The following is a 24,589-nucleotide window of genomic DNA, read 5'->3' on the forward strand; positions in this document are numbered from 1 at the left end:
CTAACTGGCTCACTGTTCTTACAGGCTTTAACCCCTTTATAATCAGGGCCTAACAAAGAGATACACCCTTAGATACGGATCTAGAGGTTTAGATTTAAGTTTGCGGCAGTTTAATTTGGTTCCACCTTTTTGGCACATGCAAATCTGTGCAGTGTGGTTTGCAAGCCACAAGTTATGACTTTGTGGCCTTCTAGACTTGGTTGAAGCAGAGTTGATCTGTGTTGTCTCTGCAGGAAAAGATAATGATAAGGCACAACATGGCTTCTGCCTTTAGGCAATACTGTATACGCAATGGATGTTTTGTTATCCTGGCTTCAATCAGCAGAAATTTAGTTTCCAAAACATGAGAAGCCATTAGTCTTTCTCCTGCTATGGCCAGAATCCATCACAGGTCTTCCTAATAATGCAGTGTTTCCCAAACATCTTTCAGCTGTGGCGAGGAGGACGTTTGCCCAGGTCCTCCTGGTGCACCAGTTGCGGCTCTATCTGGACCGGGACTCACTGCTCACAGTCACTCATGCCCTCATCACCTCAAGGTTCGACTACTGTAACACTCTCTACATGGGGCTACCTTTGAAAAGTGTTTGGAAACTTCAGATCGTGTAGAATGCAGCTGCGAGAGCAATCATGGGCTTTCCTAAATATGCCCATGTTACACCAACACTCCGCAGTCTGCATTGGTTGCCAATCAATTTCCGCTCACAATTCAAAGTGTTGGTTATGACCTTTAAAGCCCTTCATGGCATCGGACCAGAATATCTCTTGGACCGCCTTCTGCCGCACGAATCCCAGCGACCGGTTAGGTCCCACAGAGTTGGCCTTCTCCGGGTCCCGTCGACTAAACAATGTCGCTTGGCGGGCCCCAGGGGAAGAGCCTTCTCTGTGGCGCCCCCGACCCTCTGAACTAGCTCCCCCCAGATATCAGAGTTGCCCCCACACTCCTTGCCTCCTTAAACCCCCCCCCAACCCCCCAACCCCACCTCTGTCGTCAGGCATGGGGGAATTGAAATTTTTTTCCCTTCCCCCTAGGCTTATAGAATTTATACATGGTATGTCTGTATGTATGATTGGTCTCTTAAATTGGGTTTTTTTAAAAATTAACTTAAATATTAGATTTGTTTACATTGTTTTCTTTATTGTTGTTAGCTGCCCCGAGTCTTCGGAGAGGGGTGGCATACAAATAAAATAAAATCAATCAATCAATCAATATACCTGAGTCATTTTAACACATGTGGACACGTGTGGACAGAAAGTATTCTGGGAGTTGAAGTCCACACAAACGTTCAGTGAAGGGCTACAATTTTTTTTTACTACCACTCTGTGGCCGTGGCTTATTTTGTGGGTGTGGCTTGCCAGCCATGTGACCAGATAGGAATGGCTTGAAGATCATGTGACCGGTCACATGACTGGCTTAAAGGTAGCCAGGCTTAGGGTTAGGGTGCCTGGCCTCTCCTCACCTCAAAGAGATACAATTTCCCTCTCTATTTACTATTACTGAACATCCAAAATATACTATTTAATTCTATGTATATATGCCATATGTGTACATACATATTACACACAGGCACAAAAAAATATACATTATTGACTCTATAAAGTGTATGTACACACGCACACACACAGCACTTCTAGAATTATACACATTCAACCTCATTTACTGTAATAGGAAAAACATACCCAGAGCCCAGAAGGGAAAAAAGGAAAAAAATATCAAAAATTTTCTATCGGTTCTGCGTACCTGACAAAAATATTTCTACCGGTTCTGTGTACCTGACCGTACCCATAGGAGCCCATCACTGCTAACATTGTCTAATGTGTCCAGGCTTCCAGCTCAAGAAAGACTTAAGAAAAATTGAAGCAATTTCAGAAGAAGGCCATGTAGATCAATATTTCTGGACCACAATGACTTTTAAGATGCATGGACTTCAATTCCCAGGATTCCCCAGCCAGCATGGCTTACTGAGGAATCCTGGGAATTGAAGTCCGCGCATCTTAAAAAAGCCATTGAGGGTCAGAAATGTTGATCTGGGGAATCCTGAGAGTTGAAGTCTACGATTGAGAAACACTGACATAGATTAGGAGAACAGTGAAGAAAGACAGGGAGGAGTAAAACTGTTTAGCTCTGCGAAGAAAAGACGGACTTAACTCCGAGAACATTCCTGAAGTTGTTTGGATTTTTGGCGCAAATTCGAGAGCTGATATCTCTCATTCCAGGCATGGGATAATGAAGATAAAAGAAGGAAGATCCCAAAACACCAAGACACAAGAACAGTTTTCCCCCGAACACCATCACTCTGCTATTAAACAAATAATTCCCTCAATACTGTCAAACTATTTACTAAGGCTGCACTACCATTACTACTAGTTTTTCCTCCTCATTCCTATCACCCATCTCCTCCCATTTATGACTGTATGACTGTAACTTGTTTGTATCACTAAGATTTTTATTAATATTGATTGTTTCCTCATTGCTGATTTTACCCCTATGACAATCATTGTGTTGCAACCTCATGATTCTTGACAAATGTCTCTTTTATGTACACTGCGAGCATCTGCACCGAACACAAATTCCTCGTGTGTGCAATCACACTTGGCTAATAAAGAATTCTATTCTATTCTATTTCTAATTCTAATTCTATTCTAATTCTATTCTACTCCACTCTACTCTATTCTAATTCTATTCTATTCTATTCTAATTCTATTCTACTCCACTCCACTCTACTCTATTCTAATTCTATTCTATTCTATTCTAATTCTATTCTATTCTAATTCTATTCTACTCCACTCCACTCTACTCTATTCTAATTCTATTCTATTCTAATTCTATTCTAATTCTATTCTACTCCACTCCACTCTACTCTATTCTAATTCTATTCTATTCTACTCCACTCCACTCTACTCTATTCTAATTCTATTCTAATTCTATTCTAATTCTATTCTATTCTAATTCTATTCTATTCTACTCCACTCTACTCTATTCTAATTCTATTCTATTCTATTCTATTCTATTCTAATTCTAATTCTATTCTAATTCTATTCTACTCCACTCTACTCTATCCTAATTCTATTCTATTCTAATTCTATTCTAATTCTATTCTAATTCTATTCTATTCTAATTCTGTTCTACTCTACTCTCTTCTCTTCTATTTTATTTTATTCTTTTCTAATATTTTAATGTTTGGAAGCCACAAGTCCACAGAGTTGGCAGTTGGGTGCCTTTATACGACTGTTTTTCATCAATGTTTTAATATGGATTTTTCATCAATGCTTTAATATGGATTCCTGAACTGAGTGACCTCACGTTGCTCCCCTCTAGCATCATTTGTGTGGAAAGCGCTCAACAAGTTGGAGAATCCTAGACTATGTTCAGAAAGAAAAAAAAACCCTGCTTGAAGGAAACTGAGGTTTGTGTGAAGTCAATCAAATACTGAAACGGGGAGAATTGCAGAAGCCAGCAATTCCTTGTGAGTAACTGACTCAAACTGACCTCCATCTATGGAAAAAAAGCCATTTCTGTTTACTTCAACATTACACAGCAGTATAATTTTGGGCAGTTAAGTTGCTGGCTCTTTTCCCACGAATGTTAAACAATTGACAGTGAAATATCTAAAGTTACCCAGCCTACATTTTTGAAATTAAAGTGTTGGTTATGACCTATAAAGCCCTTCATGGCATCGGAACAGAATATCTCCGGGACCGCCTTCTGCTGCACGAATCCCAGTGGCTGATTAGGTCCCACAGAGTGGGCCTTCTCCGGGTCCTGTCAACTAAACAATGCCAGTTGGCGGGCCCCAGGGGAAGAGCCTTCTCTGTGGTGGCCCCGACTTTCTGGAACCAGCTCCCCCCAGAGATTAGAACTGCCCCCACCCTCCTTGCCTTTCGTAAACTCCTCGAAACCCACCTTTGTCATCAGGCATGGGGGATTTGAGACATCTCCCCCGGGCCTATACAATTTATGTATGGTATGTTTGTATGTATGTCTGCTTAATAATGGGGTTTTTTAAATATTTTAAATTGTAAATTATTAGATTTGTTATGAATTGTTTTATTGTGTTGTGAGCCGCCCCGAGTCTACGGAGAGGGGTGGCATACAAATCAAATAAATAATAATAATAATAATAATAATAATAATAATAATAATAATAATAAACATAATTTCCTCTCCCACTCTTGACATTGTACAGGCTGGATAGCAATTTCACTAATATGTACCCCAGCAGTGCTTTTATTATTATTGGTGCAGTTTCTACAAATTAAACTTTGCTACTCAAAGTTTATGTGTTCCTCTTTTGCGACCTTCTGACAAGCAAAGGCAATGGGGAAGCCAGGTTCACTTAATAACCGTGTTCCTAATTTAACAACAGGAATGATTCACATGACTGTGACGAGAAAGGTTGTAAAATGGGGCATAGCTCATTTAAAGACCATCTTAGAAACATAGAAATATAGAAGATTGACGGCAGAAAAAGACCTCCAGGTCCATCTAGTCTGCCCTTATGCTATTTCCTGTATTTTATCTTAGGATGGATCTATGTTTATCCCAGGCATGTTTAAATTGAGTTCCTGTGGATTTTCCAACCACGTCTGCTGGAAGTTTGTTCCAAGGATCTACTACTCTTTTAGTCAAATAATATTTTCTCCCGTTGCTTCTGATCTTTCCCCCAACTAACCTCAGATTGTGCCCCCTTGTTCTTGTGTTCACTCTCCTGTTAAAAACACTTCCCTCTTGCTTAACCATTGTGGTCCTACACCAAGGACGGAGTGTAGATGTTTTCCTTAAAAAGTCAGGAGGATGGAAATTAAAATAGCTACAGATTTTTCTGGATAGCCCTGCATTTTTTCATGGCACTAACTAAGGAAAAGTTAGCCAGGAAGGTTAAAATAGCCAATCCTTGACAACAATAATAATAATCATTTCATTGCTTCTAAATAAGAAAAAAATATATATGGGAGAATTAAGGGGAACCTGCCACATGCAGCAGTTCCCAAACTTGGCAACTTTAAGACTTGTGGACTTCAACTCCCAGAAATCTCCAGCCAACTGGAGATTCTGGGAGTTTAAGTCCACAAGTTTTAAAGTTGCCAAATTTGAAGACCTCTGAATTAAAGTTTAGGATTTGGCAGCTCAGGCAAGTGAATGGAACCACATTGCCCTCTAGTGTTAAACATGTACAATTACAACATCAAAAACGGGTGAATGGGAAGGAAGGAGGCAGAATAACAGAGTTCCTTGACTTACCACCACAACTGAGCCCAGAATGTATGTTGCTAGGTGAGACATTTGTTTAAGTGAGTTTTTGCCCCATGTTATGACTTTTCTGACTACATAAATACATCAACTAATAATAAATATTGATCAGTAGAACAGCTTGCCTCCAGAAGTTGTGAATGCTCCAACACTAGAAACATAGAAGTCTGACAGAATAAAAAGACCTCATGGTCCATCTAGTTTGCCCTTATACTGTACTATTTTCTGTATTTTATCTTAGGATGGATATATGTTTATCCCAGGCAGGTTTAAATTCAGTTACTGTGGATTTATCTACCACATCTGCTGGAAGTTTGTTCCAAGGATCTACGACTCTTTCAGTAAAATAATATTTTCTCATGTTGCCTTTGATCTTTCCCCCAACTAACTTCAGATTGTGTCCCCTTGTTCTTGTATTCACTTTCCTATTAAAAACTAGAAGTTTTTAAGCAGATGTTGGATAACCATCTGTCTGAAGTAGTGTAGGGTTTCCTATATAAGCAGGGGGTTGGACTAGAAGACCTCCAAGGTCCCTTCCAACTCGTTGTTGTTGTTGTTGTTGTCGTCATCATCATCATCATCATCATCATCATCATCATCATCGTTAAATAAATAAAGGACAGACTTGAACAATGGCCCTATACAACAAAATAATAACAACAACAGAAACCCCCCAAACTAAGGTACGTCTTATACTCCAAAAAAATACAGTATATCTTGGCCAGATAAAGTTGGCTAGCAGAATGCCTTTTTAAAAACTTTGCTCTTTATTCCAAGGACTGCTCACACAGCAATATCGGCAACAAACACTGGCAAACCCCAAAGCTGACATGCTAAACGAAAACAACATATATTTGTGGGTTTTTTGGCAACTCTTAAAAAAAGCGAGCCTTTCAGCAGCTCCAATCAGCCATTGTTTAAATCTTCCCAAACAATGAATTCTTCGGCGTGTCGAATTCTTCCAGCCGGTTTGAAAACAGGGCCCACTGGTGAAGATCCGCCAAAGACGGCATTTTGCACGGGCCAACTTCTGAGTGGGCTGAGATCTAAAGTCTTACAAGATCCCGTTTGCAGTGGGTTAGGGGTGTGACTTCTCCCTGGAGCCACAGAGCTCTCCCTCCAGGGTCACCAGACTAACCAAGAGTGGAAATTCACCCAGGGATCCAATAGTTGCCCTTTTGTAGGATTTGACATCCGATAAAGTCTCGTAGGTCAAATTCTGAACCCAGAATTGTTGGTTAAACGGCGATCCGGGCCGTGTTTTAGCCAGATCCCAGCAACTGGACCAGATACAAGGAGAAGCGCTCCAGGTCTGTCCTGGTCCTTGCCCACTCTTGATCACCAACACCTGGGAATATTCCACCTCGTTCCAAGCGGCCAGAGATTTATGGAGATGCTGGTCTTCGGGTTCCTGTGATAGTGTCCTGGTTTTGGCCATGGGAATGACCTTCTGCAAAGCCTTGGGAGACTCCACTGGCCACAGAGGCTTCCCGAGGAAGAGTCCCGGATCTGCATTCTCAGGTTGAGAAGGAAACACCTGGATCAGGTCACTGACGGTCACTCCAAGGTAAGCCTGGCTCCATTTCTCATTTCCCTGAGTGGTGAAGTCCTAAAGGGTGGGGATGGGTGAGAAGAGGAGAGGGGAAAGGGGGAGGATGGAGGGGAGGAGGGGAGGGGAAGAGGGCAGGGGAGAAGAAAAGAGGAGAGGGGAGAAGAGGGGTAGGGGAGGGAAGAGAAGAGGATAAGGGAAGGAAGGGAAGAGGAGAAGAGATGAGAAGAGAAGAAAAGAGAAGAAGAGGAGAGAAGAGGAGAAGGGAAGGAAGGAAAGAGGAGAAGAGGAGAAGGGAAGGAAGGGAAGACAAGAAGAGGAGAGAAAAAAGGAGAAAGGAATGAAGGGAAGAGGAGAAAAGAAAAGAGGAGAAGGGAAGGAAGGGGAGAAGAGAGGAAAAGAGGAGAAGAGAAAAAAAAGTGAAGAGAAAGGAAGGAAGGGAAGAAGAAAAGAGGAGAAGAAGAGGAGAAGGTAAGGAAGGTAAGAGGAGAAGAGAATGGAAGGAAGAGAAGAGGAGTAGAGGAAAATAGAAGAAAAGAGAAGGGAAGGAAGGTAAGAAGAGAAGAAAAGAGGAGAAGAGGAGAAATAAGAAGGGAAGGGAAGGAAGGAATGAGAAGAAAAGAAGAAGACAGGACAGGAGAGGAATATCATGGTTAAGGTGGATGTACAGGTAGCCCCACAATTGAAGTCTGCCCATCTTAAAATTGTAGTCCAGGTTTTCTCTTTTTCCTGGGGGAAATACCCAGCTGCCCCTTCCCCTGAGGCTCACTTACCAGGCACATGTTCTGTGGTATCCAAGTAGCCAAATTGCTTTTTCTTGGATCTGGAATCTGTGGCCAGAGATACTTCTGAAGTCTGAAAATTAAACAGGGAAAGTCACAACATGTAAATAATAATAACTCAACAATCCTTTTGCACTTTGTAAAAACAGCAAGACGCCCTTAGTTATCTGTTTGAAAAGTGAAACAAGATGAGTTTCAAAAGAACAAATACGATATTTTGAGAAACCAAGATACAGCAGTATGGATGGATGGATGGACGGAGGGACGGACAAATAGATAATAGATAGACAGATAGTACTATCTACAAAACAGTTGGGTTTGAAATATATAAACATGTTAACAATGAATGTTTGTATATATTGAAGTACTATAGCTTTCAGAAGTAGTGTTAACACACACACACACACACATATATATATATATGTAGATTGTTCTGAGTTCGGGTTTTGCCCCGTGTAATATTTTGAGTGTCTATGCGACGTTTCGGTGAAATCACATTCACCATCATCAGGCTGAAGTTATAAGCTTCGAGCTGCTGTAAATATGGAATGTTTGCAACTGCCATTTGTTCCTTATATATAGTGTTGGGGGTGGAGATTTGGTTTGAATGTAGCAAATAGATTGGGTGACTATGTTTTAGTGATTTGATTGGTTGGTGGAATCACAATTACTTGAAGGATTGACATGGTGATGATTATGATATGTTTTTTTGTTTAAGGCTGGTTTCCAAATCTCTGGTAGGCAGGACGTGTCATCCCGTTTGTTCATGCTGAAGGGGTGCTTCTCTATCTCTATGGCTTCCATAATAATTCTTCTGTATAAATTTTTTGTTTTGGAAAGTAATTTAGTTTTTTCAAAGTCAATTTCGTGCCCTGTTTTTTTAATGTGCTGGACAAGGGAGGAAGTCTTTTCTTCTTTTTTAACTGCATTCTTATGTTCTGTAATGCGTGCGCTCACTCTTCGATTGGTTTGTCCAATATATGTGGCTGAACATGTTTTGCAAGGGATTTCATAGATTCCTGCAAAAACCCGAACTCAAAACAATCTACATACATATACCTGTGAAAATCTACGAAAACAAATATATATATATATATATATATGTCAAATGTTTTTTTTTTAGTCACAGCTCCTTTTTGCCTCTAGGCCCAACCCAGGGCCATTTCAAGGCAGTAAATTTATTCATAGCCGACAAATATATTCTGTATGTATCACATGTTTTTTGCTGAAATTTTTAAAATTAAAGGAGACTAGGATGGCACCATTTTGGCCTTGTTCTGGCCTCATCAGTTAGCCACACCCTTCCTGGGATTTGATCCGGCAGCTTCTGCCTTTCTCTCTTTCTCTCTCTTTTTCTCACTCTTTCTCTCTCCCTCTCTCTTTCTCTCTTGCTCTGTCTCTTGCTCTCTGTCTCTTGCTTTCTCTCTCTCTCTCTTCCTCTTCTTTTCTCTCTCTCTCTTGCTTTCTTTCTCTCACACTCTCTTTCTCTCTCTCTCGCTTTCTTTCTCTTTCTCTCTCTTTCTCTCTCCCCTCCTTCTTCTCTCTCTCGTACACCAAGCCAGCAACAGAGAGAGAAAGAGAGAGAGAGCGGAGGGTGGCTTGCCGGTCCGCGGCCCCCTGGATGAGCAGCCCCATATGGTCCCAGCGCCGACTCCGCCATTGCCTCTGCCCCCGTCCGGCTCTGCAGCTAAGAGGCAGCAGCTATGTCCACCCCTTCGCCCTCCCAGGCGTCCATGGCGCCCAGCGCCCGGCCCCGCACTGCCTCCACGTAGCGCACCCAACCTCTACCTGCAGGAATGGGTGGTGGAGTGCTGTGAAGGGCCGTGCTTGAAGGCCACCACGGCACCATTGCTGTTATTGTCATGGCGCAAAGCCACGCAGTCCCGGATCGCTCACTTCTCTGCTTTCTCGGGCAGCCGGCTTGAAAAGTTTCTGCACGAGGGGTTCCTAATGGCTGCGTGGGCGTGCCCCTGTGCAGCTTAGAGGAAACAGTGCTCTCTGATCTCTCTGCTCTGTTATTTCTGCTGATTCACTGTGACTGAGGTAGTAAGCTATGTGTGTTCGATGGTAGTTTGATATATTTGTAAGCTGTAATGTATGCCTGATATGTAAGACAAAGACAGGCTTGTAATCTTATTATTGAATTGAGAGCTATAGACTGATTTGAATGTGAATGACCGGACTGTTTAACTTGACTGTGCTATTTCTAAAAGTAAACACTATTTTATACACTTTAATGTATCTGTTTTGTATGATTGAATAATTACGGTACTCATATCACCTGGATATCTGCTGGAATCCCACATTTTTTTTAAATATTAGATTTGTTTACATTGTCTTTTTATATTGTTGTTAGCCGCCCCGAGTTTTCGGAGAGGGGCGGCATACAAATCTAATAAATACAAATACAAATACAAATATTACCTCTGTTCATGTCCTTGATAATTCAAGGCTTCTGCACACTCCTTAATATTATGGACGGACAGGCAGGCAGACAGACATAGGGAATGACAATGATAAATTGAAAACATAGTACTTATTGACATACGATCGATGTCTGGAAACGCAGACCAGAGTTGCTGCAAGGAGAACGATGAACCCTATGCAAAAAACTGAGATCAGGATTTCAGCTTCTCCGTAGTCTGGATTAAAAGAGAAAAGAAGATTTAGGCAAAAGAGGATTTCAACAATTTTAAAAAAAAAACACACAGGGAAAAGATTTGTAGGTTTGTTTTCTTTAGTTCTATATACAGTATTGTTGTTTTCATTTTGCATATTTGTGAGGAAAATACGGATTCGTTTTTAGGGGTTTTGTTTTCGATTTATGGTGCAATATTTCTATACTTTTATTTTGTTGGAGTAAGCAAGAAAGGAGGGTCTAGTTTTGCTTTTCCTTTAGATTTTTAATGTATTTTTAATGTACCAATTTTCCCATATTTTGTAGAATTGAGATTTATCTTTTTGCTGTAGAATTGTGATCCATTTACAAGTATGTTCAGGTACCGCTAGCTGATTTAGTTTAGTTAGAAGAATGTTCAGTATAATGGTATTAAATGCTGAATTAAAGTCTGCAGACACCCTTGTGTAGGCCTTTGGAGGTTCAAGATGTATACGACGTAGTGCAGAGCCATATTAACAGATAAAGATGGCTGAGCACCAAACAATTGGGGCCTTTGAACTCTGGTGCTGGAGAACACTCCTGTGAGTCCCTTGGACGACAAGGTGATCCAGCCGGTCAGGCCTAAAGGAGATCCATCTTGACTACTCTTTCGAAGGACAGATCCTGAAGATGAAACTCAAATACTTTGGCCATCTAATGAGAAGGAAGGACTCCCTGGAGAAGAGCCTGATATCAGAGCTGCACTTTTGGAAGCTAGCTAGCCCAAGCAGCAAATCAACCCAACCACCCAGCCCCAGACCAGTAGATATGGAGTTGAAGTCTTCAATGAAACACAGCAGCAGTAGGAAGTCTTGGAAAAATATATTTACTTCTTATTTACACTACTACGGTAAACTATCTATACTATACATACATCACACTAATATCTCACTAGTATCTCACTACAACTGTCTCAGTTACAATAACTCACAGGAACCAACGTATCAATACAGCAACTTCAGAGCAAACTTCACACAGAGCAGGATCAGAGATCAGAGAAAACGAACTAACAGCAAACAGCAGCGAGCTCTTGCATATTTAAATACTTTTCACCTGATGAGGTTGCTGCATGCTTAATTGCCTCAGAATGACTCAGCATTCTCTACGTGGGCCTCCCTCCTGCATTGAGATATTACCTCAGAATTTGCTTAATCCTGACACCTGATGCTGGGAACGATTGAGGGCAAAAGAAGAACGGGACGGTAGAGAACGAGCTGGCTGGATGGAGTCCCTGAAGCAGTCGGCGTGAGCTTAAATGGACTCCGGGGGATGGTAGAGGACAGGAAGGCCTGGAGGAATGTTGTCCATGGGATCGTGATGGGTTGGACATGACTTCACAACTAACAACCACGGTAAACAATTCTCACCATAGTTCTTGGTGCGGATGGACAGCACAGATCCTCTGGTGCTTCCACCTTCATTGGCCGTCACCATGTACACCCTCATGGTTGAGCCAGGTGTCAAGCCCTTGATGACGTAGCGATGCACCGAGCTATCCAGCACCACATCCCCTGGAAAAGAAGAAGCAAAGAGAGGCCAGACCAACAGTCACAAAGCCCCCATTGACCTTGGCATTGCAAGCTCCTCAGCCCATTTACACAGACAGTCCTCGACTTACGAGCCCAAAATTTCCGCTGCTAAGCGAGACAGATGTTCGGCGAGTTTGGCCCCATTTTACAAGCTTTTCTGTCCCCGTTGTTAAGTGAATCGCTGCAGTGATTAAGCTAGTGCACTGCAGTGGTTAAGTTGGATTCTAGCCGTCCAGAATCTGACAGGATTGGGCAGCCCATAAATGTAATAAATTTAATTTAATTTAATTAGTGGCAATGGTTTTGAAGTGAATCTGGCTTCCTTATTGATTTTGTGTATCAGAAAGTCACAAAAAAGGAGATTACATGACTGTGGAATTCTGCAACCGTCATAAATTTCTGCGCCAACTCAGGAAGCTCAAACTGCCCAAGGAGTTGCTGATACAGTTCTACAGAGGAATTATTGACCCCTCACGTCCTGGACATAAATTGTTTCATTGGACTTCAGTAAGGCATTTGATAAAGTAGACCATAACCTTCGATTGGATGCTGAAAAATGGGGGTTAGACAGTAACACCACCAGATGGATTTGAAACTGGCTGACCATCTGCACTCAATGTGTAGTGCTCAATGAAATTGCATCTACATGGAGGGAAGTATGCAGTGAAATACCCCAAGGGTCTGTTTTGGTACTCTTCAACATCATCAATCACTTGGACGAGGGGTTGGTTATGACCTATAAAGCCCTTCATGGCACCGGACCAGATTATCTCAGGGACTGCCTTCTGCTGCACGAATCCCAGTGACCAGTTAGGTCCCACAGAGTGGGCCTTCTCCGGGTCCCGTCAACTAAACAATGTTGTTTGGCAAGGCCCAGGGGAAGAGCCTTCTCTGTGGCGGCCCCGGCCCTCTGGAACCAACTCCCCCCGGAGATTAGAATTGCCCCCACCCTCCTCACCTTTCTTAAGCTCCTTAAAACCTACCTCTGCCGTCAGGCATGGAGGAATTGAGATACGCTTTCCCCCTAGGCCTTTACAATTTATGCATGGTATGTTTGTTTGTATGTATGTATGTTTGGTTTTACAATAAGGGTTTTTTAGTTGCTTTAATATTGGATTTACATCCTGTTTTTTATTACTGTTGTTAGCCGCCCCAAGTCTACGGAGAGGGGCGGCATACAAATCCAATAAACAGATAGATAGATAGATAGATAGATAGATAGATAGGTAGGTAGGTAGGTAGGTAGGTAGATAGATAGATAGATAGATAGATAGATAGATAGATAGATAGATAGATAGATAGATAGATGATAGATAGATGGGGAACTGATCCAATTTGCAGATGACATCAAACTGGCAGGAATAGCCAACCCTCCAGAAGATAGGCTCAAGATACAGAAGGATCTTGACAGACTTGAATATTGGGCGCTATCAAACAAAATGAAATTCAATGGTGAAAAAAGTAAAGTTCTACAATTAGGCAAGAAAAACAAAATGCACAGGTACAGTATATGTGGTACATTGCTCAACAGTAGTAACTGCGAGAGGGATCTTGGAGTCCTAGTGGACAACCATTTAAATATGAGCCAATGGTGTGCCGCAGCTGCCAAAAAAACGCCAAATAGGCTGCATTAACAGAATCAAGATCATGTGAAGTGTTAATACTACTTTACAATGCCTTGGTAAGGCCACACTTGGAATATTTGCATTCAGTTTTGGTCACCACGATGCAAAAAGGATGTTGAGACTCTAGAAAGAGTGCAGAGAAGAGCAACAACAAATTATCTCAGGGACCGCCTTCTGCTGCATGAATCCCAGCGACCAGTTAGGTCCCACAGAGTGGATCTTCTCCGGGTCCCGTCAACTAAAGAATGTCGCTTGGCGGGACCCAGGGGAAGAGCCTTCTCTGTGGCAGCCCCGGCCCTCTGGAACCAACTCCCCCCAAAGATTAGAATTGCCCCCACCCTCCTTGCCTTTCGTAAGCTGCTTAAAATCCACCTCTGCCGTCAGGCATGGGGGAATTGAGACCCTCTTCCCCCTAGGCCTTTACAATTCTATGCATGGTATGTATGTATGTATGTATGTATGTATGTATGTATGTATGTTTGGTTTTTTATATTAATGGGTTTTTAATTGTTTCTAACATCAGACTACTATTGTACACTGCTTTATTGTTGCTGTTAGCCGCCCCGAGTCTCCGGAGAGGGGCGGCATACAAATCCAATAAATAAATAAATAAATAAACAAAGATGATTAGGGACTGGAGGCTAAAACATATGAAGAAAGGTTGCAGGAACTGGGTCTCTAGTTGAATGAAAAGAAGGACCAGGGGAGACATGATAGCAGCCTTCCAATATCTCAGGGGTTGCCACAAAGAAGAGGGAGTCCAGTTATTCTCCAAAGCACCTGAGGGTAGAACAAGAAGCAATGGGTGGAAACTAATCAAGGAGAGAAACAATGTGGAACTAAGGAGAAATTTCCTGACAGTGAGAATAATTAATCCATGGCACAGCTTGCCTCTAGAAATTGTGAATAAACCAACATTGGAAGTTTTGAAGAAGATGTTGGATAACCATTTTTCTGAAGTACAGTGGTACCTCTAGATACGAGCTGCTCCACATGCGAGTATTCCAAGTTACGAGCCGGGACACGAGCGAAATTTCTGTTCAACACCCGAGCTCAAATTTGGGATACAAGCCGAGCTTCCACTAGATGGCGCAAGGATCTCCTTGCTTCCAGTTATCTCGGCAAGAAAAACAAAGTCTAAAGGCATTCGTTCCAGATACGAGTTGATCGACTTACGAGCTCGGGTCTGGAATGAATTAAACTCGTATGTCGAGGTACCACTGTAGTGTAGGGTCTCCTGCCCAAGCAGGGGGTTGGACTAGAAGACCTCCAAGATCCCTTCCAACTCTGTTGTTGTTGTTATTATGATTATTACTACCCTCAAAATGATGCTATAGGGCACTGCACACAGAACAACTGGTCACAAGAACAGCCCCCCCCCAATGCCATCACTCTGCTAAACAACTTCAGATATATTAGTGATAGGAAGAAGAAAAACTGCAGCATCACAAAGCTTAGTACCAGGAATAATACATGCATTGATGGGAATAAGGAGATCGCTGACCATTTCAATAGCTACTTCTGTTCAGTTTTCTCAAAAGACACCTTACAAAATAATAATAATAATACTATAGAGGGATATAGCATTGCTTCCAGCTGTACGGATTCAGCTCCAGTGATCTTAGAAGCCGATGTCTTAGAAGAACTTGAAAGATTAAAGATAAATAAGGCAATGGGTCCAGATGGCATCCACCCCAGAGTTCTTAAAGAACTCAGATCTGTCATTGCTACCCCCCTGACTGATTTGTTTAACAAATCCCTGTTAACAGGAGATGTTCCTGAGGATTGGAGAATGGCCAGTGTTGTGCCTATCCACAAGAAGGGCAGTAGAGAAGAAGCTGGTAACTACAGGCCAGTTAGCTTGACATCAGTTGTAGTTAAAATGATGGAGACTCTACTCAAAAAGAGGATAAATCAGCATCTAAAAAACAATAACTTATTGGACCCAAATCAGCATGGCTTTACTGAAGGCAAATCATGTCAGACTAATCTCATTGAGTTCTTTGACTATGTCACAAAGGTGTTGGATCAAGGTGGTGCCGTGGATATTGCCTATCTGGACTTCAGCAAAGCCTTTGATACGGTTCCACATAAAGAGCTGATAGATAAATTAGTGAAGATTGGACTTAATCCCTGGATAGTTCAGTGGATTTCAAGCTGGCTGAAGCATAGACATCAGAGAGTTATTGTTAATGGCGAGTATTCTGAGCAGAGTCAGGTTACAAGCGGTGTGCCACAAGGGTCTGTTCTGGGTCCTATTCTTTTTAATATGTTTGTGAGTGACATAGGGGAAGGTTTGGTAGGGAAGGTTTGCCTATTTGCCGATGACTCTAAAGTGTGCAATAGGGTTGATATTCCTGGAGGGGTCTGTAATATGGTAAATGATTTAGCTTTACTAGATAAATGGTCAAAGCAATGGAAACTGCAGTTTAATGTTTCCAAATGTAAAATAATGCACTTGGGGAAAAGGAATCCTCAATCTGAGTATTGCATTGGCAGTTCTGTGTTGGCAAAAACCTCAGAAGAGAAGGATTTAGGGGTAGTGATTTCTGACAGTCTCAAAATGGGTGAGCAGTGTGGTCGGGCGGTAGGAAAAGCAAGTAGGATGCTTGGCTGCATAGCTAGAGGTATAACAAGCAGGAAGAGGGAGATTGTGATCCCCTTATATAGAGCGCTGGTGAGACCACATTTGGAATACTGTGTTCAGTTCTGGAGACCTCACCTACAAAAAGATATTGACAAAATTGTACGGGTCCAAAGATGGGCTACAAGAATGGTGGAAGGTCTTAAGTATAAAACGTATCAGGAAAGACTTAATGAACTCAATCTGTATAGTCTGGAAGACAGAAGGAAAAGGGGGGACATGATCGAAACATTTAAATATGTTAAAGGGTTAAATAGGGTTCAGGAGGGAAGTGTTTTTAACAGGAAAGTGAACACAAGAACAAGGGAACACAATCTGAAGTTAGTTGGGGGAAAGATCAAAGGCAACTTGAGAAAATATTATTTTACTGAAAGAGTAGTAGATCCTTGGAATAAACTTCCAGCAGACGTGGTTGGTAAATCCACAGTAACTGAATTTAAACATGCCTGGGATAAACATATATCCATTGTAAGATAAAATACAGGAAATAGTATAAGGGCAGACTAGATGGACCATGAGGTCTTTTTCTGCCGTCAGACTTCTATGTTTCTATGTTTCTAACTAATTTCCACAACACTGTCAACTAATTTACTAAGACTGTGTTACGATTATTCTCCTCTTCCTTACTAGTATCTCCTCTGAGTGATCTCGTTGGCAACTTGAACTCCCAGAACTCCCCAGCCAGCAAAGAATTCTGGGAGTTGAAGTCCGCACATTTTCAAACAGCCAAGATTGAGAAACGCTTGATTCTAGAAACTTGCTTTTAAAAAAACACACAAACACCGCAAAAAAAAAAAGGAAGGGAAAAGTTTCCAAAAGAATTAAATGCAAACTCTACTTCAACCCGAGAATCTCGTCCCCTTGCAAATTTCAAAACTAACTCTTTGCTGAGAAGCATAAGGTTTCTCCTTACGATAGTCATCCTTCTTCTCTTCCTTGTAGTAAAGGGTGTAGTTCTGGATCTCGCCACCTCGTTCTTCCAAGGGGAGCCTTTCCCACTGCAGCTCCACCCAAGATTTCCAGACTTGAGTGGGATACAAAGCCGGCGCCCGAAGTGGAGCTGAAAAATAGAAAGGAGAGATCTACAGGGGGTGGACAAAAAAATGGAATCCACAGTAACTGAATTTAAACATGCCTGGGATAAACATCCATTCTAAGATAAAATACAGGAAATGGTATAAGGGCAGACAAGATGGACCAGGAGGTCTTTTTCTGCCGTCAATATTCTATGTTTCAGCTGGCCCAACTCTGCCTAGTTGGCCTAGACATCAACACCCTTGAAAATGTCCAGATACTTCACCAGAAGAGCCCATCACTCCTCCACTCGAAACAGAATACCCTACGAGACTAGACTTTCAATCCTGGGCCTAGAAAGTTTAGAACTAAGATGCCTTAAACAAGATCTAAGTATTGCCCACAAGATCATATGCTGCAACGTCCTGCCCGTCGGCGACTATTTCAGCTTAAACCACAACAACACAAGAGCACACAACAGATTTAAACTTAATATTAACCGCTCCAAACTTGACTGTAAAAAATATGACTTCAGTAACTGAGTTGTCAAAGCGTGGAACTCATTACCGGACTCCGTAGTGTCATCCCCAAACCCCCAACACTTTACCCTTAGATTATCTACAGTTGACCTTTCCAGATTCCTGAGAGGTCAGTAAGGGGCGAGTACAAGTGCACTAGAGTGCCTTCCGTCCCCTGTCCTATTGCTCTCCTATATCTCCTATACCTTTCTTCTATTCCTATATCTCTTCTTCTATTCTTTCATTGATATGTTCTATTACTATATCTTCTTTTCTATTCTTTCTTAGATATATTTTACTATGAGTATCTCCTCTATAACCTTCATCATGTATTTTACTGTGTGTATGTGTGTGTGTGTGTGTGTGTGTGTATATATATATATATACACACACACACACACACACACTAAAACCCTCATTGTGTATTAGACAAAATAAATAAATAAAAATAAAATAAATAAATAAATAAATAATAAAAATAAATAAATAAACCTTGCAGCTCTTCCGTTGAATCCAGATTTGTGAAGCTCCCTTCAAACAGTTTTTGTGGAAACTGGGTTCTGTACGTGTCTATTGAGCTCTGCAGTGATTTTAGGATCCGCTCTAACCATTCACTTTAGAGTCAGACGGTCTCTCTCTGACAACTTCGACTTTCGACCAGACCTGTGCTGGGCTGAGGACGTTTTCCCTTCTCTTTCCAAAGCAGTTATTACTTTTGAGACACTACCTCTTCAAACGCCAAACATTCGGACACTTTCTGTTACACTAGCGCCTGCCATTCGAGCACCACAATTTCACTTAGGTGTGGGTAATTACCAGTTATTGCAATGATACGGAAAAATCAATCTTGCTATAAAACATTTCATTATTCTGTATTATTTAACGTATAAAAATTATACGTTATTCCTTATATCCAAGGAAAATATTACATGCTTGTCTGGCTAACTGCAAAGGTCAAACCAACCATGATTGGATTAAAGAAGCTACGTGCTGGACAGAGACAACTCACCCCTCATGATTAAGTTTAAGGAAATCCTTCTGTTTGTCTAGGGCAAAAACTAATTAAGATGCTCTCCTGTTTATTTAGCTATCTTTGTACCTTGACAGGATTTGTCTGTATCCTATATGTCACATTTATTTCTTTGATTGATTGATTGATTGATTTGATTTGATTTGATTTGTATGCCGCCCCTCTCCCTAGACTCGGGGCGGCTCACAACACAATAAAACAGTTCATAACAAATCTAATAATTTACTATTTAAAATATTTAAAAAACCCCATTATTAAGCAGACATACGTACAAACATACCATGCATAAATTGTATAGGCCCGGGGGAGATATCTCAGTTCCCACATGCCTGACGACAAAGGTGGGTTTTGAGGAGTTTACAAAAGGCAAGGAGGGTGGGGGCAGTTCTAATCTCTGGGGGCACCTGGTTCCAGAGAGTTGGGGCCGCCACAGAGAAGGCTCTTCCTCATGGGGCCATGTTAACTATTTACATTGTAACCAGGTCAAGTTAGGAATTAATGTTTTATATTTGTACACACAAGAAACTGCTTATAAAAGAATAAACTTGCAAGTTCAGAATCATGACACAGCATGATCTCAGAGAGAGAGAGGGGGGGGGGAGAGAGAGAGAGAGAGAGAGAGAGAGAGAGAGAGAGAGAGAGAAATTGCTTCTCAACACGAGACAGCTCTGCTCAGCCCAGAGAGACAGTTCCAACATGGACAAAGCAACCTAGAAACCATGTGTCTGTGTCTGTGATTTCCACATTTCTACACTTAGGTCTTTTAATGGAAATACCACTGCATCCAGCGAAGAGCAACAAAGAGGATTAGGGGACTGGAGGCTAAAACATATGAAGAACGGTTGCAGGAACTGGGCATGGCTAGTTGAATGAAAAGAAGGACCAGGGGAGACATGATAGCAGCCTTCCAATATCTCAGGGGTTGCCACAAAGAAGAGGGAGTCAAGCTATTCACCAAAGCACCTGAGGGTAGAACAAGGTTCCACTTACCGATTTGCTTGGAGTAAGCTTCAGCAGAACCAAAGGCCCCGAGACGTCCATCTAAGAGTCCAAACACTTTCACTGCATAAAGATGCCCAGGCTCGATGGCTTCTAGAGGAGGAGGAGGAAGAGGAGGAGGAAGAGGAAGAGGAAGAGGAAGAAGAAGAAGAAGAAGAAGAAGAAGAAGAAGAAGAAGAAGAAGAAAAAGAAGAAGAAGAAAAAAGAAGAGGAGGAGGAGGAGGAGGAGGAGGAGGAGGAGGAAGGAAGCAATTATGGAAACATTTGCGGCCCTGTGGTTTGGCTTTTCTATCCTTCCCTCCATTGGTGTCATTGTTCCAAATAGCATCTGATAAATAAATCAAGAGTCCAAGGCTTTGCCTTCTTCAAAGTCCCAATTTATTAGCACAACTGGAGAAACCCCTAGTCTAAAGCTACGAGGCTACAAGAATGGTGGAAGGTCTTAAGCATAAAACGTATCAGGAAAGACTTCATGGACTCAATCTGAATAGTCTGGAGGACAGAAGGAAAAGGGGGACATGATCGAAACATTTAAATATGTTAAAGGGTTAAATAAGGTTCAGGAGAGAAGTGTTTTTAATAGGAAAGTGAACACAAGAACAAGGGGACACAATCTGAAGTTAGTTGGGAGAAAGATCAGAAGCAACGTCAGAAAATATTATTTGACTGAAAGAGTAGTAGATGCTTGGAACAAACTTCCAGCAGATGTGGTTAGTAAATCCACAGGAACTGAATTGAAACATGCCTGGGATAATCATATAACCATCCTAAGATAAAATACAGGAAATAGTATAAGGGCAGACTAGGAGGGCTTTTTCTGCGGTCAATCTTCTATGTTTCTATGTTCCTATTTCCTCGCATCTCCTCCCACCAGCCCATCACATGAACCATAACATCTTTTCAAAGACGGCCGTTTCCAGAACAGTCAGGTCCATTTTTGAGGTGCGCCTGCATGCGCCCACAAGAGATTTGGCTCCTTCGCATGCGCAGCAAGTTAAATCTTCTGTGAAGACGCTCGCACAAGTGAGATTTTGGTGATTTTCACCGGATTTTTATATATCGACAAAACTCACCGAAATCTCGCTCGGGCGAGCGTCCTCACACAATATTTCACTTGCGTCACATGCGCAGAATTCAAATCTCACGCTGACAGGTGTGCCCTCACCCACTGGATGTGCGCATGCCCACGACAGCCTCGAGGAGGCCGCACCAATAGCGCCAAAGACGGCAGTCCTTTGCTGATCTTCTGCCAGCGTATCCTGCAACTCCCAGCAGCTTCCGGCCAGGTGCTGCACAAAGGCTGACCTTGAGACCCTAAAAGGAATGTGTCACGGCATGCAGCCAAGTTCCCACAGCAAGAAACATTCTAAAACTTTTAATTGTGTCATTGCCGGAGGCTTCAATAAAATATGGCTTTGTAAGAAATGGTAGTCAGCATTTTTGTTAAATGTTTTTTTGTATTCAAATTTCTTGGTGTAGATTTGTATACAGTGTTCCCTCAATTTTCACGGGTTCAAACTTCGCGAAAAGTCTATACCACGGTTTTTCAAAAATATTAATTAAAAAAATACTTTGTGGGTTTTTTCCCTATACCACACTTTTTCCCGCCCAATGTCATCACCAAACTTTCATCTGCCCTTAATAAATATTTTTTTAAATAAACTTGAATAAATAAACATGGTGAGTAATAATCTAAATGGTTGCTAAGGGACTGGGAAATTGCAATTTAGGGGTTTAAAGTGTTAAGGGAAGGCTTGTGATACTGTTCATAGCCAAAAATAGTGTATTTACTTCCGCATCTCTACTTCGCGGAAATTCGACTTTCGCAGGCGGTCTCGGAACGCATCCCCCGCGAAAATCGAGGGAACACTGTATATTTAATTTTTGTGTGTATCTTTGTCTTGTTATAGGTTTGCCCTTTTTATATAATTAATAAGGGTTATTTTTTTTTAAACCTGGCTTTGGCCTGACAGTCGGTTCTGCTCTGATCATTTTGATAGCTCATTTGCGAAGTTCATGGTGAAGTTTTTGCCTGGCGCCTCCGTTCGATCGGGACCCCTCCGTTCTGGCAAGGCTGATTTTCACCACAGAGGGAGGCCTTGTGGGTGTGAGATTTGGAAGAGCATCTCTGATGCTGTGCCCTGTAGTAGAAGATCAATAGTAATTTCCTGGCTGCTTTGGAAAGGCCGGGTGTAAAATCCTAAGGGTGGTTGTTATTGTCGTTGGAGGTTGTGGGTAGGGTCTACTTCAGGCTCTCGAGCCAGGCAAGGCAGCTGCCTGGATAGGCATTCATATTTCCTCTTTGTGAGAAGGGGCTTGTGAAGGGCATCAAGGCAAGCTGCTGCAGCAAAGACATCCGAGCAGCTGCTTTCCCTCACTGAAGGGCCCTTGCAAATAGCTGACAGAGCCAAAACCCTGTAGGATCACACTTTTATTCGTTCTTTCTAGCCCATCCCTCTCTCTCCTTCTTTTTTCCACCCTCCTTTTCCTCTCTTCTCTTTCTTTGTGGTACCCAACCCCACTTTTATCTCTGAACTTCCTCTTATTCCTTCCCTTCCTTTCCCATCCCTCCTTCCATCTTTCCTCCTTCCCTTCTTACTTCCTCCCTCTGCCTCGCTGTCCCTCCCTCCCACCCTTCTTTTTCTTTCTTTCTTTCCTTCCTTCCTTCCTTCCCTTCTTCCTTCCCTTTCCTTTCCTTTCCTTCCCTTCTTCCCTTCCCTTTCCTCCTTTCCTTTCTTTCCTTCCCTTTCCTTCTCTCCTTCTTCCTTTCCCTTTCCGTCTTTCCTTTCCTTCCCTCCCTCCTTCCCTTCATTCCTTCTCTCCTCCTTCCCTCCCCTATCTCCTTCTCTCCTTCATTTTCCTCCCTTCCTCCTCTCATTCTCCTCTATCTCCCCCTCTCTTCCTCTTCTCCTCTCCCCTCCCTTTCCTCCTCCCTCCCTCTTTCTCTCAGTATGCCCCTTGCTGCTTTAACATTTTTTCCCCTGCCTCTATTCTCTCCATCACCCTTACCAACCACACTCACCAGTAATGACCGCCTGGGAGGCATTCTCCGGCTGATGCTGCCAGTGTGGGTCTCCCCCTTCCTTCTCAGCCACTTTCGTCCACTCCAGAACAAAGTCCATCTTGGGGTTGCTGGGGAGAGGCCACTGTAAGAGGAGGGAGTGGTCCCCTGCTGAAGACACGAGGATGGACAGAGGGGAAGGCGGAACTACAGACAAAAAAGAGAGGATATACAGAGCTACGCAGTAGTGACTCTGAGGACACAGATAAACCTCCAAGTGGCCTCCATGACTCTCTCAAAGGAGGCAAATGACCATCTGTCTTCAAGAAGAATAAATCCTTCTGTTCCCCAATGTGCAGTCAAAGCTGAAGAAGCTTAATAATATTAATATTAATATTAATATTAATATTAAGAAGCTAATAATAATAATAATAATAATAATAGAAACATAGAAACATAGAATAATAATAGAATAATAATAATAATAATAATAATAATAATAATAATTATTATTATTATTATTATTATTATTATTTATAAGATTTGTATGCCGCCCCTCTCCGAAAACTCGGGGTGGCTCACAGCAACAATAAACAATGTACAACAAATGCAATATTAAAACTATGGCTAAAAACCCCTATCATTAAAAAACAGACAGTACTACTCAGTCACAACCATACATAAATCTTACTAGCCAAGGGATACGTCAATTTAAGGGATATGTCAATTTAAGTATTGCCCACAAGATCATATGCTGCAACGTCCTACTGGTCAATGACTACTTCAGCTTCAACCGCAACAACACAAGAGCACGCAACAGATTCAAACTTAATACGAACCGTTCCAAACTTGACTGTAAAAAATATGACTTTAGTAATCGAGTTGTCGAAGCGTGGAACTCATTACCGGACTCAATAATGTCAACCCCTAACCCCCAACATTTCTCCCTTAGACTATCCACGATTGACCTCTCCCGGTTCCTAAGAGGCCAGTAAGGGGCGTACATAAGTGCTCTAGTGTGCCTTTCGTCCCCTGTCCAATTCTCTTTCCTTTATCTCATATATCATATATATTTTCTTCCTTTCATATATCTTCTCCTCTAAGTTCACTTTTACCCTTAGATATATTACTTCATGTCTATCTCTTCCTATGTATTTGTGTATTGAGCAAATGAATAAATAAAATAAAAATAAAATAAATTTCCCCATGCCTGGCGACATAGATGTGTTTTCAAAGTCTTGCGAAAGGCGAGGAGGGTGGGGGCAGTTCGAATCTCCAGGGGGAGTTGATTCCAGAGGGCCAGGGCCGCCACAGAGAAGGCTCTTCCCCTGGGTCCCGGCAGACGACATTGTTTAGTCAATGGGACTCGGAGAAGACCAACTCTGTGGGACCTAATCGGCCACTGGGATTGGTGCGGCAGAAGGCGGTTCCAAAGGTATTCTGGTCCAATGCCATGTAGGGCTTTATAGGTCATTACTAACATTTTGAATTGTGACCGGAAACTGATCGGCAACCAGTGCAGGCCGCAGAGTGTTGACCAGACATGGGCATATCTAGGAAGGCCCATGAATGCTCTCGCAGCCGCATTCTTGGATAAGACGTGAAACGTCTTTGAAAAAAACCCAAGGAAGTCCAGTTGACTGAGAATCTCCATAGAACAGTGATGGTGAACCTTTTATGGTTCACATACCAAAAGGGTGTGCAGCGCGCACTAGTGTGTGTTCCCCCCCATATGGCTCCGCGTTCCACACAAGTGGCACTTGTGCCATAGTTTCGCCATCCCCCTGCATTCTGCTTCTCATGTTGATCACGGAGAGAACAAGATGGATCAGCACAATTTTCCTTCCTCCCCAAATATAGTTTCCAGAAATATATTTTCCTATTTTTGCCACCCACAAAAAGGGGCTGAAACATAGAAGCATAGAAACATAGAAGTCTGACGGCAGAAAAAGACCTCATGGTCCATCTAGTCCACCCTTATACTATTTCCT

The 24,589-nt window shown here is 42.2% G+C and overlaps 1 protein-coding gene across 4 annotated transcripts in view; it reads right to left on the minus strand.

The window, feature by feature from the left end:
* Positions 1 to 5,996: 5,996 nt before the first annotated feature.
* Positions 5,997 to 24,589, minus strand: part of LOC139163754 (granulocyte colony-stimulating factor receptor-like) — a 59,779-nt gene continuing 41,186 nt past the window's right edge. For all 4 annotated transcript variants that reach the window (XM_070744845.1, XM_070744861.1, XM_070744853.1 and 1 more), the window contains 7 exons: positions 22,620 to 22,805; positions 19,589 to 19,690; positions 16,950 to 17,096; positions 11,606 to 11,749; positions 10,128 to 10,221; positions 7,571 to 7,652; positions 5,997 to 6,857 (listed from right to left, as the gene is read on the minus strand). In XM_070744845.1, the coding sequence (XP_070600946.1) occupies positions 6,327 to 6,857; positions 7,571 to 7,652; positions 10,128 to 10,221; positions 11,606 to 11,749; positions 16,950 to 17,096; positions 19,589 to 19,690; positions 22,620 to 22,805 (1,286 nt within the window). In that variant the 3' untranslated portion in view covers positions 5,997 to 6,326. The remainder of the gene's footprint in view (positions 6,858 to 7,570; positions 7,653 to 10,127; positions 10,222 to 11,605; positions 11,750 to 16,949; positions 17,097 to 19,588; positions 19,691 to 22,619; positions 22,806 to 24,589) is intronic.

Source organism: Erythrolamprus reginae, chromosome 1 (genome assembly GCF_031021105.1).
Source record: "Erythrolamprus reginae isolate rEryReg1 chromosome 1, rEryReg1.hap1, whole genome shotgun sequence".
NCBI lineage: Eukaryota > Metazoa > Chordata > Lepidosauria > Squamata > Dipsadidae > Erythrolamprus > Erythrolamprus reginae.